Source organism: Neoarius graeffei, chromosome 11 (genome assembly GCF_027579695.1).
Source record: "Neoarius graeffei isolate fNeoGra1 chromosome 11, fNeoGra1.pri, whole genome shotgun sequence".
NCBI classification, from domain to species: Eukaryota; Metazoa; Chordata; class Actinopteri; order Siluriformes; family Ariidae; genus Neoarius; species Neoarius graeffei.
The window spans coordinates 54,197,106-54,210,796 of NC_083579.1; the positions used below are offsets into that span (position 1 = coordinate 54,197,106).

At 44.2% G+C, this 13,691-nt stretch overlaps 2 protein-coding genes across 3 annotated transcripts in view; one reads left to right on the top strand and one right to left on the bottom strand.

The window, feature by feature from the left end:
• Positions 1–9,937, top strand: mrpl35 (mitochondrial ribosomal protein L35). Its single transcript, XM_060934220.1, has 4 exons — positions 1–61; positions 355–517; positions 3,916–4,060; positions 9,481–9,937. The coding sequence occupies exons 1-4, from the start codon at positions 31–33 to the stop codon at positions 9,661–9,663; spliced, it is 522 nt and encodes a 173-aa protein (XP_060790203.1). The 5' UTR covers positions 1–30; the 3' UTR covers positions 9,664–9,937.
• Positions 9,938–13,691, bottom strand: part of reep1 (receptor accessory protein 1) — a 21,737-nt gene continuing 17,983 nt past the window's right edge. The window contains exons 7-8 of one of the 2 annotated variants that reach the window (XM_060934219.1): positions 13,325–13,593; positions 9,938–12,584 (exon numbers count right to left, since the gene is read on the bottom strand). In XM_060934219.1, the coding sequence (XP_060790202.1) occupies positions 12,507–12,584; positions 13,325–13,593 (347 nt within the window). In that variant the 3' untranslated portion in view covers positions 9,938–12,506. The remainder of the gene's footprint in view (positions 12,585–13,324; positions 13,594–13,691) is intronic. The other variant, XM_060934218.1, reaches the window with a different exon arrangement.

Below are 13,691 nucleotides of genomic sequence, written 5' to 3' on the forward strand. Positions count from 1 at the left end.
GCTGTAGGTCAAGGGTCACACAGATTCAAGATGGCGGCCACCTTGGCTAGAGGACTGTCAGGTAGTAGTGTTTACGCATTTACATTGTAGAGTGCACATACAGATTTTGTTTATTCAGTTTATGCTTATATAAGCGATTCAACCAGATTCTATCACGTCGAGTTTCCTTAAACACTTGTTCCGTATAAATGAGCATGGCTAACTAATGTTAGCATGTCCAAACATAGCTGCTGTGCCTATCATGAGTGTGTACTGTATGTGTATTAGACAGGCTTCAAAGACATTATTCCCATCAAAGATACATGAACTACTAACACTTCTGCGAACCCATTTCCGTCTCCTTGTCATTCTCAGGTATAGTGAGACCTCTGACAGTTCTCGGACAGTCCTGCTTTAACCACGCAGTCAGAGCTCCACTGTTTCTTCCTCGCTTCTCCACACTTACTCAGCGACAGTCTGGTTTGAAACCGCTGCCTTCTCTTCATTCCTGTGGTCTTCAGCAGACTCTTCTGCAGCGGTAAGGTTCAGAAAGACTTAATTCAGAAATAAAAGAAAGTCACAGCTTTTCAGACACTCGAGATTGCTACGTACAATGCATGCACCACAGAATGTGTGTAAATGTTGGGGTACTACTCAAGTATTAGATGATTCATTGCCTTACTTAATTATATGGCCAGGAAGAGTCCAGAAATACTTGATGATGCATCGAGCCATAAATATGACACTACTGATACTGCACTGCCCTACTGAAAACTTTCAGAACCACCAGCTGCTAAAACAAAGGCAGAGCTTCTCAGACTGTTGGGGCTGTAGCACCATATTTGTGTATATGGTGAAACTACGGATAATGAGATCTAGGGTTAGGGTTAATTATTGCTCGTGGGATCACAATGGAAGTCTTTCAAAATATCACAAACGTGTTTATGTATTATGGGCGGCACGGTGGTGTAGTGGTTAGTACTGTTGCCTCGCAGCAAGAAGGTTCTGGGTTGGAGCCCAGCGGGGGCCTTTCTGTGTGGAGTTTGCATGTTCTCCCGTGTCTGCATGGATTTCCTCTGGCTGCTGTGGGTTCCCCCACAGTCCAAAGACATGCGGTTAGGTTAAAGTGCATCTCACAGGTAAATTCAGGAGCAAGATCAATGTAATTCTCCTATTTTATATTAAACTTTGGTCAAATCTCTGTCACATTTTGCATTTTGTGCAATTTTTTTTTACCTTGCGCAATACCAGAAAAATTCAGTTGAAATCAAGCCATTTGAGGCGAATTGGTCCGCCTCTGAAAAAACTTTTGGCATTTGGATTTCCTGGGAAACATTGACTTTCGTGACGTCGCGTGCGGGACGCCTCCCTCTGAATCCTACGTCAGCGCTGATTTGTTTATGAGAAAACGAACTGGTGGTTTTCTGCAAATTTCTTCAACGTTATCGCGTAATTATTAAAATGGTTAACAGATGTATCGTACAAGGGTGTAGCAACACCAATCTTGATGGGATTAGTACTCATTGTTTTCCAAAAGACCGGACAATGAGAGAGAAATGGGAGCGCTTCGTGCAAGACACCCGGAAGCCGAGGACCAAGCAGAGCCGAGAAAAAGACTAAGAAAATTGGCGATTCACAAGTTGACTGTTGCCAGGGTAAGAAATAATTCTGACATCTCGTTATATTCTTCATCCAAAGGTGAAGTAACATTGCGTTCAGGTGACAATTCCATACTTCAATGCAAAATTGCTAGCTGCTAAACTTGGTCTACACAGGTTGTGCACTGAAACCGTGCAAGCTCTTGCAGCCTGCTGGCGGTTCCGCAGGTAATGTCACGAATCTGGCTCCAGACTCCCTTGGGATTTTTCCAAACGCGTTTTGTTATTTTTTTTTTCTGCTGTAGACAGATGGCCTTGTGCAAAATTACCCTTCTGGATGAGTGTGTAAAGGGACATACTTTCATATAAAAAAATGAAATTGGTCCAGGATATGCACTTTAACATGGGGCAGCCTTGGGCTGAAGTGCTCCATAGTGCATTGTTCACTTGTGTGTGCGCGCATGTGTTTGTTCACTGCTTCAGATGGGTTAAATGCAGAGGACGAATTTCACTGTGCTTGAGTGTGCATGTGACAAACAAAGGCTTCTTCTTCTTTTAGTATGACTATGGATCATCAATATTGTATTTTGAGCATTATTTTGTAGATCAAATGCAGCACGCACACCAAACATTTCCAAATCGAATTTACAAATGCAATATCCGAGTCTTGTTTGGAAAGTGCAAAGGTGTCTGTCCTGAAGATTCTTCCATAAAATGTACTGTTAGAAAAGAGCACATGCCTGAAACTCCTTCCACGAATGTACAATAACTTAAAGGTTCTGACTGCAAAGTTGAATTCTGGGCAAAAAATGTTCTATTTCTATTGCGGTTGGAGTTTCGAGATGTTTCACGTTGATTTGAGTTGAAATTGAGGAGTTGCACTGCTGCATACACCGTGAATCCTATATGTGAATGTTTTGCAGAGATAAAAAGCGTCCTGTGTTTTACGATTCTGGACATTGCCGAAGCAAGTGAACAACAATATCACGTGACCACTGTGGGGTGTGTTTGACCTACTTTTAACCAAAACAAGTCGGTATAGGCAAAAATTGCAGACTCCGCTCTCCTGTCAGCTAAAAGCCAGCGGAAAAGAAAAGGAAAATATGAAAACAAATTGGCTAGAAAGCATGCCAGAAAAGCAATGGAAACCAAAAGGTTGTTTGCAAGAATTTTCATGAAGGAACAGATTGACTGCTGGAATGAAACGGGCGTGAAATCTGACAAAGAATTTACAGCATTTGTCTTGGATTGGTGAGCCTGAGTATGGAGTTATACTTCTAATTTTTTTTATCTTACAGAGAAAGAAACAATAACACAAAAGCAGTAACAAAGAAAAGATATATTCATCTTTTGTGTCACTGATCTATTTGTGAATGTCATCCACAAATTACATACCTGTGACTCAAAACTCTCCGAGGTCAATACAGTTATGATGTTTTCCACGCATAGCTATCTTGGTGTGACCCAGTTCCATGATTATGCTAAATAGTTCAAGCTGCTTGCGTTCGGCTGTTTCCGTGGGGCCATACTGTTTACCTCAAGAGGTAGGATATTCAGTCTCAAAACGGAGGAAGGCAAACTTCAGCACATCAAAATGACCACAACTCATCTGCATGATATTGTTCTTGCTGGACATAGGAAAATGACATGCATAATAAAAAAATTGTAAAAATTTCAGACGGCTTTGCAGTCAGCATCTTTAAATTTATAGAACAAATCAATTAATCTGTTTTCCTTTGTTAAATAATGTTGTTGTTGGGGTTTTTTTGCGTCTATTTGTAGTCAGTTTAAATTGTGTAGAATGTTTATCGAACAAATCCCTGTAAATGAGAAGTTATAATATGTTAGAGCAAATGCATTAATATAAACCTGCTGTGATTTGAATCACAACTGGCTCTACTGTCAGCGCTGCTGTTACAGAATATTAATCAGCACTTTTTAATTCAAGAATTGAACAGTGCTGTGGTATATAAGTGACAATAAGTAAATCTGACTGATTTATTTACTGATATTGTCAATACACATTACTGACACTGTCATTCTCAAAGTAGTGACGATTCGAGAGTTTTTTGCTGCTGTTATACAAAGTATCACAGGTGTGATTGCAATTGTATGCTGTGTCGCGCTTTAACTTGTAACATCTGTCAACATCATGCAAGTCCATGGCATGAAATTCTTCTGTTTTATTATTGGCCCTGAAACCGTGCATCTCTAGTTTGCTGTATGATTATTCGCACAATAACTGATCCTTATCTCATGCTTTTTGAGGAGTCAGTGGAATCAGAGGTATGCAATTGTGTTGTGAGTTTTCTTATATCTTGTCTCCCTCATCATACAGAGTCTCTCCTGTCATTCCATCACTGATGCAGCAGCCCTGCAGAAACTTAACATATTTTAGTGTGAAGAAGGGCAAGAGGAAGACAGTGAGAGCTGTGACGCAAAGGTTTCTGAGGCTGCACTGTGGCCTGTGGGTGAGGAGAAAGGTAATAAGACGTTTTGTTTTTCTAGTGAGGTACAGTTCCTGTTTTTCACTTTTGCTTTCACCTCCTTATTAAAAAAAAATGATTAGTATATAATCATAATCAGATTTAAAGAATAGTTAGTTCTGGTCCACTCATGTGATTGGTTGAGCAGGGTTCCAAGATCATTGATATTTACCATAACTTTACTGTGACATTTCACTGTGTGTATCACTTCACTTGTCTGTGTTCACCACATAAAATTCCACTTCCTGGTTCAAAACATTTACCACAGTAGTGTTGGCGACATCATTAGCGCACATGGTAATCGATACTTTTCAGGAATGTAACTTTTTTAAAATATGAAAGCTCATCAGATAAAGAAGGAACTGAAGAAGAGATGCCAGTTTTACTGGAGGCACCTTCAATGGGAATGTAGTATAAATCAGTGCAAGTTAGCTAGCCGGTGGACTATAAAGTGAGTGTGGCTTCTTCAGCATCTACTTCTGCTAGCGAACCATAAATAAACAGAACATTTGGCCATATTGTGTCTAAAATATGCCTCTTACTCGATATTAATTTCATTTTCATAGAACTGTTGTATAAAAGCACTATCACACCCGAGGTCATGCTGTTGTACTGAAGATCAGCACAGCTGTAATTTGGTCATAGATCATCAAAGATATGTCTGTGAAGGTTCTCAGTCATCCTGGTCATCGTAAACCATAGGTGCGAAAGAAGGCAACTAGACTTGCTTGAAATCCTTGAAGACGTTTCACCTCTCATCCAAAAGGCTTCTTCAGTTCTGTCTGACTAGTGGGGAGTTCCAGGTATTTATCCTCTAGTGGACCAAAAGCAAACCTAAGGAGAGTTGTTGAGGTCACATGGGTCGTTGACACTCTCATGCCCCTTTTCCACCAAAGCAGTTCCAGGGCTGGTTCGGGGCCAGTGCTTAGTTTGGAACGGGGTTTTCTGTTTCCACTGACAAAGAACTGGCTCTGGGGCCAGAAAAACCGGTTCCAGGCTAGCACCAACTCTTTGCTGGGCCAGAGGAAAGAACCGCTTACATCAGTGGGGGGGGCGGAGTTGTTAAGACCAATAACAATAGCAAGACCATGAAAGGTAGCCATTTTTAAGTGACGAGAAGCAGCAGCTGTACAAACACAAAGTCATCCATTATTATTGTTGTTGTTGCTGCTTCTTCTTCTCCATGTTGTTGTTGCTTCGATGTTCGCACCAAGGTTTATGCAAACGCAGCAACGTAATTGACATATACAGCGACATAATGACGTGGCTCCCCTTAGCACCCCGAGCTATGGAAAAGCAAACTGGTTCTCAGTTGGCTCGCAAGTTGAACGAGTTGTGAACCAGCACCAGCGCTGGCCCTGAACCAGCCCTGGAACTGATTTGGTGGAAAAGGGGTATCAGTCATTCTGTAGGTGTTAAAGTAACTGGAGGCCAGGTGTGAACAGTGTTAGCAGCCTAGAGGGTCATTAGGGTGATCTGTGGGTCATTGGCTCTCTCTGCCATCATGTGAGTCATTGAAGTCAGCTGAGTCTTGGTGTGGATGTGCATTCAGTTTTCTGGGAAGTGTGCCAAGGATTGCATTGTAGGTGACTGATAAGTGGTGTCTCAGACCACCTCCTCTGTTCAGTGATGGTCATTCCAGGTTGACGAAGATGGCTTCTTTTACTCCTCTTTCAAACCATGGGTCTTCTCTGGCTAGAATGTGTACATTGCAGTCCTGAAACGAGTGTCCTTTGTTATTGAGATGAAAATAGACTGCAGAGTCCTGGCCTAAGGAACTGGCTCTCTTGTGCTGAGCCATGCGCCTGTAAAGCAGTTGTTTTGCTTCCCTAATGTACAGGTCTGTGCATTCCTCACTGCATTGAATTGCGTACACTACATTGTCCTGATCCCCTCCTTGAATCGCCACCTTAACGTGGTGAAGAGGTTTGAGTGCCTTAGGGATTCTAGGAGCTATGTTGTCGGGGCATTTGCCCCTGGTAGGGTCTCCCAAGGCAAACAGGTCCTAGATGAGAGGTCAGACAAAGAGCGGTTCAAAATGACCCTTATGAAAGGAAAAACAGGTATCCGAGTACCTTCGCCCGGACCAGGGGTACCGGGGCCCCACCCTGGAGCCAGGCCTGGGGGAGGGGCTCGTCGGCGAACGCCTGGTGGCTGGGCCTATGTCCATGGGGCCCGGCTGGGCCCAGCCCGAATGAGCAACACGGAACAACTCTCCTGTGGACCCACCGCCCGCAGGAGGTGCTGTAAAGGTCCGGTGCACTGTGGATTGGGTGGCAGCCAAAGACGGAGGCGCTGGCATACTGATCCCCGGCTGACAAAACTGGCTTTTGGGACATGGAATGTCACCTCTCTGGTGGGAGAGGATCCTGAGCTTGTGCATGAGGTTGAGCGGTACTGACTAAATATAGTTGGGCTCACCTCAACGCATAGCTTGGGATCTGGAACCAATTTCCTGGAGAGGGGTTGGACTCTCTTCTATGCTGGAGTTGCCAAGGGTGAGCGGCGCTCTCTCCAATGAATGAGAGGGTCATTTCCCTGTGCCTTCGGGTTGGGGAATGGTCTCTGTCATTTGCGCTTATGCGCCAAATGGTAGTTCAGAGTACCCGGTTTTCTTGGAGTCCTTGAGTGGGGTGCTAGACAGTGCACCACGAGGGGACTCCATTGTTTTACTGGGGGACTTCAATGCTCACGTGGGCAATGACTGTGAGACCTGGAGGGGTGTGATTGGGAGGAACGGCTGGCCCGATCTGAACCCGAGTGGTGTTCAGTTGTTGGACTTCTGTGCCATGCATGGTTTGGCCATAACAAACACCATGTTCGAGCATAAGAGTGTCCGTAAGTGCACATGGCACGAGGACACCCTAGGCCGTAGATCGATGATTGACTTTGTAGTCGTTTCATCTGATCTATGACTATATGTCTTGGACACTCAGGTGAAGAAAGGAGCAGAGCTGTTGACTGATTGCTACCTGGTGGCAGATGGCAGGGGAGGAGGCTGGACAGATCTGGCAGGCCCAAACGTGTAGTGAGGGTATGCTGGGAATGTCTGGCGGAGGCTCCCGTCCACCGGATCTTCAACTGCCACATCCAGCAGAGCTTCAACTGCATACCGGGAGAGGATGGGGACATTGAGTCCGAGTGGACCATGTTCCATACCTCCATTGCTAAGGCGGCCGTGCAGAGCTGCGGCTGCAAGGTTGTTGGTGCCTGTCGTGGTGGTAATCCCCGACACCTGTGCTGAGGGGAGCCGTCAAGCTGAAGGAGGAGTCCCATCGGGCTTGGTTAGCATGTGGGTCTCTAGAGGCAGCTGACAGATACCGACGGGCCAAGCGGAACGTGGCTCTGGTGGTCACTGAAGCAAAAACTCGGGTGTGGAAGGAGTTCGGTGAGGCCATGGAAAGTGACTTTCGGTCGGCCTCGAAGAGATTCTAGCAAACCGTCCGGCGCCTCAGGAAGGGGAAGCAGTGCTCTGTCCCTACTGCTTACAGCGAGGATGGCGTGCTGTTGACCTCAATTGGGGGCATCGTCCAATGGTGGAAGGAATACTTTGAGGATCTCCTCAATCCCATCTTCATGTTGTCCGAGGAGGACGCAGAGTCTGAGGGTGCTTGGGAGGACTCGCCCATCACAGGGGCTGAGGTTGCCGAGGTGGTTAAAAAGGTCCTCGGTGGCCGGGCTCTGGGGGTGGATGAGATTTATCCTGAGTTCCTGAAGGCACTGGATGTTGTTGGGCTGTCTTGGCTGACACGCCTCTTCAACATTGTGTGGAGGTCGGGGACAGTGCCTCTGGATTGGCAGACTGGGGTGGTGGTCCCTGGGACCGGAGAGTGTGTTCCAACTATAGGGGGATCACACTTCTCAGCCTCCCTGGGAAAGCCTATGCTGGGGTGCTGGAGAGGAGAGTCCGGTCAATAGTTGAACCTCGGATTCAGGAGGAACAATGCAGTTTTTGTCCTGGTTGTGGAACAGTGGACCAGCTCTTTACCCTTCCAAGGGTACTGGAGGGTGCATGGGAGTTTGCCCAACTGGTCTACATGTGTTTTGTGGACCTGGAGAAGGCTTACAACCGTTGTCCCTTGTGGTGCCCTGTGGGGGGTGCTTAGGGAGTATGGGGTTCAGGGCCCACTACTGCAGGCCATTCAGACCCTGTATGACCGGAGCAGGAGTTTTGTTCGCATTGCCGGCAGTAAGTCGGACTTGTTCCCGGTGCATGTGGGACTCTGCCAGGGCTGCCCTTTGTCACCGGTTCTGTTCATAACTTTTATGGACAGAATTTCTAGGCGCAGCCAAGGGGCAGAAGGTGTCCGGTTTGGTGGCAGCAGGATCACGTCTCTGCTTTTTGCGGATGATGTGGTCCTGTTGGCTTCATCAATCTGTGACTTGCAGCATGCGCTGGGACAGTTTGCAGCCGAGTGCGAAGCAGCTGGGATGAGGATCAGCACCACCAAGTCCCTGACCATGGCGCTCAGCTGGAAATGGGTGGAGTGCCTACTTTGGGTCAGGGGGGAGTTGCTACCTAAAGTGGAGGGGTTTAAGTATCTCAGGGTTTTGTTCACGAGTGAGGGTAAGGGGGAGCGGGACTTGGACAGACGGATCGGGGCACCGTCAGCAGTGATGTGGACGCTAAACCAGTCTGTTGTGGTAAAGAGAGAGCTGAGCCAAAAGGTAAAGCTCTCAATTTACTGGTCCATCTACGTTCCCACTCTCACCTATGGTCACGAGCTATGGGTAGTGACCGAAAGAATGAGATCGTGGATACAAGTGGTAAAAATGAGTTTTCTCTGCAGGGTAGCTGGGCTCTCTCTTAGAGACAGGGTGAGAACCTTGGTCATTTGGGAGAGACTCAGAGTAGAACCGCTGCTCATCCACATTGAAAGGAGTCAGTTGAGGTGGTTCAGGCACCTTGTTAGGATGCCCCATGGACGCCTCCCAAGGGAGGTTTTCTGGGCATGCCCCACTGGGAGGAGACCCCGGGGCAGACCCAGGACACACTGGAGAGGTTACATCTCTTGGCTGGCCTGGGAACACCTCGGTATTACCCCAGAAGAGCTGGTGGAGGTGGCCGGGGAGAGGGAAGTCTGGGCTGATCTACTTAGGCTGCTACCCCCGCGATCCGGATAAGCGGTAGAAAATGAATGAATGGATGGATGGACGTTGTCCTGATTGTGTCTTGGTATTCTGTCCTTAGGGTGGATCAGTTTCTGCCTCAGACTGTTACTGGGTCTGAAGTGTACAGGGATGTTGTGTTTGTAAAAGATCATCAAAGCTAATCCCAGCTATTCTGATATTCAGTGCAACAGCACTCCCTCTCATATGATACTGATTAATCTCTGGAATTTCTCATTTTTAAAAGCCACTTGTGCTACTTTGAACAAGCTGCTCTTCAGTTAAACTAGTGCTGTTTTGTTTTTCAGGCTGGATATAAGAAGAAGCTTTGGAAAAAATCAGCAGCCAGAAAGAAGCGTTTAAGAGAGCATGTATTCTGCAATAAGACTCAGTGCAAAAAATTAGACAAAATGACAACGTCCTTTTGGAAAAGAAGAAACTGGTACTTGAATGATCCTTACCAGAAATACCATGATAGGGTTAACCTGTAAGTGTCCTGAGCCCTCTTATATTACAAATGTATTGTTCTGTGAAGAAAACGTTTGTTTGTAAAGTGTCTACATCTGACGACTAAGTGTATTGCCCAGAAGCACACCAAACAATACAGTCTGCACTTTCTGCAAATTTAACATGACTGGAAATATTCATGTAAATTGAAAACCAATGTGTATGGGTTTGTGCTGGACCTATTGAAATAAAGCGTTTTCAAACTTGTCAGTCAGAAAGTGGGGTGTAGTGGAGAAAATAAAATCAAAGAGCCATTGATGTTCTGTCTCCTTTTTAATAATTGATAGTGTGACACACCTTCAGATCCATATGAAGGGTTTGTGACAGAGATCAGACCATTTCTGTTTCTTTTTCCACATTATTCAACAGCGTAAGAGAGATTTTCTGGCCTGCCAGACATGAGAGCTGTGTTTTGAAATATCAGAGGGGGCGCAAGCCGTGGTGTTCATTCAGATTAAAGCAAGGTTTAGTCGCCCTTATGAAGTACATCCCTAGCCACATTTTCTTCATTTCTCCCTCTTCTAAGGAGCTTAACAAACAAATTAATATAAATGAACATTATTTCAAAGTAAGAAATATTCTAAAAAGCAATAAAACTATTAGTCTTTAAAGGCACATCCTCTACTGAATCATGGCTCATTTGTGTAATGAAGCAGGAGCGTTCTTGCAATGAGAACAAATAAATTCAGCGCAGAATTAATCTTATTACCAAGACACTGATATTTCAATGAGCCTGTGTTTTTAAGGATATGTGCCTTTAATAACTAACTCCTGAAACAACAGTCAACAAAATCCTAATACTACTATTTACGTATGAATGTAGCATCAGATAATCCTGACAATGATTCACACAGAGAGAGCACTTAATCGGTTACATGTCCAGAATGATAGAAGATATTTCATGCATGTTTTGTACTTCAATTTCAAGTTGAAATGTTATCTGAGCAAATAATGCTGGCTGCATGGCCTTCTGCCCTAAACAATCAAATCAATCTTAATACACAATTCTCAGGTTTAAATTCTCTTTCTGTTTAGTTTTTCCTGTGTCATATCCCGTATATCCGTCCTTTAGCATTTCATCTTTAATCCTTAAAGTTTGATTAGTGTAAATATGGTAAGATGTCAAACTCTACCTGAGAAAGATATCTACTAAAAAAATTCAGCTGTGTCACTGTGAGATATGCTCTTTTACTCTCTGAAACAGGAAAGAGGTTAAATAAAATGAGATTGTCATCATTCTTCCAACCTGGTAGACACCTTCCCTCTGTGAAAGTCTCATTAACATGGAACCGATGGAAGCCAAGCAATACAGTACATTAGTGTTAGTGAGAATTTGGCCATGTATAATCCTAGCATTCTTTATTAAGCAGTGATATGACATTGCATCATGACCAATTTGAATTACTCAGTGAAGTATAGCAGTCTGACTGCACAGTGTTCTGACCTTAAGGGGCTTCTTGGCATCCCCTTTATGGCTAAATGTGTGAGAACTAAACTAAACAATGCTCAGTGAGTAAAGTGCCACATTCTCCATCTAGTGTGTATGTTACAGAGCTGACAGCGTTATAATTCTAAACAGTGCTTAATCGAGCACTAGTGTACATAAATGCAGTAATACTGACGACTCAAGACTGAAGTGTAAAAAAAAAAACACCCAAAAAAACCCACATTCAGATTGTCAACATTTTGTAAATATGAGAATCCATGCGACATTATAGTTAAGAGAAGCAAAACAATGTTCAAAGCTATGTGACAGAATCTGAAAGACAGAACAGAAACGAAAACGATATTCACTTAAAACCCAAATGTAAAATGATTATGCTTGTTGCATAACCCAGAATTGCTACTACAAAATGCCTAAAGAATGCTACTCAAAACATTCAGGAATTTCCTTGGATAAATAAGCATCACATTAAATTACTAATCTGATGTCTTTCTTTCATGATGGGCTTTAAATCATGTAACATGCCTCATCACATGATTTGACAATAGCATGAATAAAAACAGCAATTAAGAATTACTTCAGTGTGGCTCAGATTAAATCTCTTCTTTCAGAGTCAACTCAAATCTAACATCATTGCACATCTGTCCTGTAAATTATTTTAAATATACACGAATAATATCTTCTTTGCCATACAGTTTTTGGTGGAATTACTTACAAGCCTGCATTTAAAGTCTCTCACTTTGTAAATAAACATTTGTCTGCACAAATCTGCTTCACACGGAGACATTCCAAACTGACAGAGATTACTCAGTGTTAGTGGACTGACATTATCAATGCACTACGGGATACATATCCTGAGAGGATGATGGCGCCGTGCCCACTTGTGGTCCGTTCGAGTGCATTGAATGGCATGAAGCCTTAAAAAGTCCACCGAAGAGTTGTCACTGTACCTCCAACGGTGAGCATAGTGGCTACTGTATAATGCCTAGGTGTTCAGAGACAAACGGTGCTCTGGTGACAGATCAACAGAGGGACATGCATGCTTCTGTCTCTCCCAAAGTCATACAAACAAAAGGAAGCAAACATACATTCTTCACATACAGTAAATATGTACAACACAAACAGGTAAGTGTTTAAGAGTCTTCAAATGGTGCCACATACATGTGCTACCTCGATAGAAACCTTCCCCCCCTCTGGTGTCAAAGATCAGACGCAATAAGTTCGCACATCGCTTTGGTTACCTCATTAGAGAACAAGGCTGCTTTAAATATTTCATCTTTTGTCTGCATCGCTGTGAGTTTCCCCCCCCTCTCTGTCTCCTCTTTTTCGGTGTCCTCATGTTGCAGCTAAGGCAGCTAAAGCGGTCTCACAGCGTATGCACAGTCACATGGCCTCAGGGTTTGTTGACAGGGTGTTCTTGGATCTGGATCTGGTGAAAGGTCTTAAAGCTCTAGGAGGAGGCTGAGAGTGGGGAAGAAGGGATGAGGGAAAGATAAGACATGGAAAGAAAAACAGAAAAGGACAATGAAAGTCCAACAGAGACAGGGTCAAAATGTATCATGAATATTACCATCTCACTTGTGATCATGTTTATTTTGCACATGAGCACAAAATTGTCAAGCCAACTCCAGATCACACACATCTGTGCATGTTACATGTACTGCATCTATGGGAAGACAACTTGGGATGCTATAATTAAGACTTGGGTTAGATGCTTGAGAGAACGTGATGTGACGGTATTCAAGTGGTTTTCTGCTTTTGATTATTCTCCTGCATGACCAAATTAGCAATTAATGATCATATATCCTTGCATCCTAAGGAATATGACGTGCTATCACCCCTTTTCTGTGCTAACGTAATTTAAGAAGCAGGAGCCAGTGCAGGCAGATCATGCATCACACAAAATTCTAGCTAAACGTTTGTACTGAAAGATCAGATGACTCTTGGAATAACAAAAAGCCAAAGGCCACATTAGACAGTTATCACGTTTGTTCTAGGACTCACTATAGCAAAATGCTGCTATAATCTTCCTCAAATCACTGTACAATTGCTCAGACCTTCAAACACACACGCCATAATATCCCAAACAAATCTCCAGGTACCTTATGGTGGATAAGCCTGTGGTGGTAATCATGCTGATTAGTGATTCAGCGAGTTAGTAATAACCAGGCTATCAACCAACCACCTAAAGAGGGGGCTACCTCTGGGGCACGTCTCTTAAGCAGTCCAAGTTGGGCTGAGTTGGCTGGGATGCCTCCCTCTTTTTCACCGTCCTTGGGCACCTCTGGGGCCTCAGATGGAGGGGGTGCAGGTTTGTCCTGGGAAGGCTCAGGGGGTGAAAGAGGCTGGTTTAGATTGCTGATGGATCTTGGTATTGGAGTGGGTTTGAGGGTCAGAGCAGAAGGCGGCTCCACAGAATCACACTGCTCCACACTCAACATCTCAAACTCAGTTATGTCAAACTCTGGGCCTGCACCGTGACAATATGGGCATCAAAGCAAACCTTTGCATGTGCTTATGTATATTTTACAGGGCAATAAGTTGCATATGATATTCACTTTAGTGAAA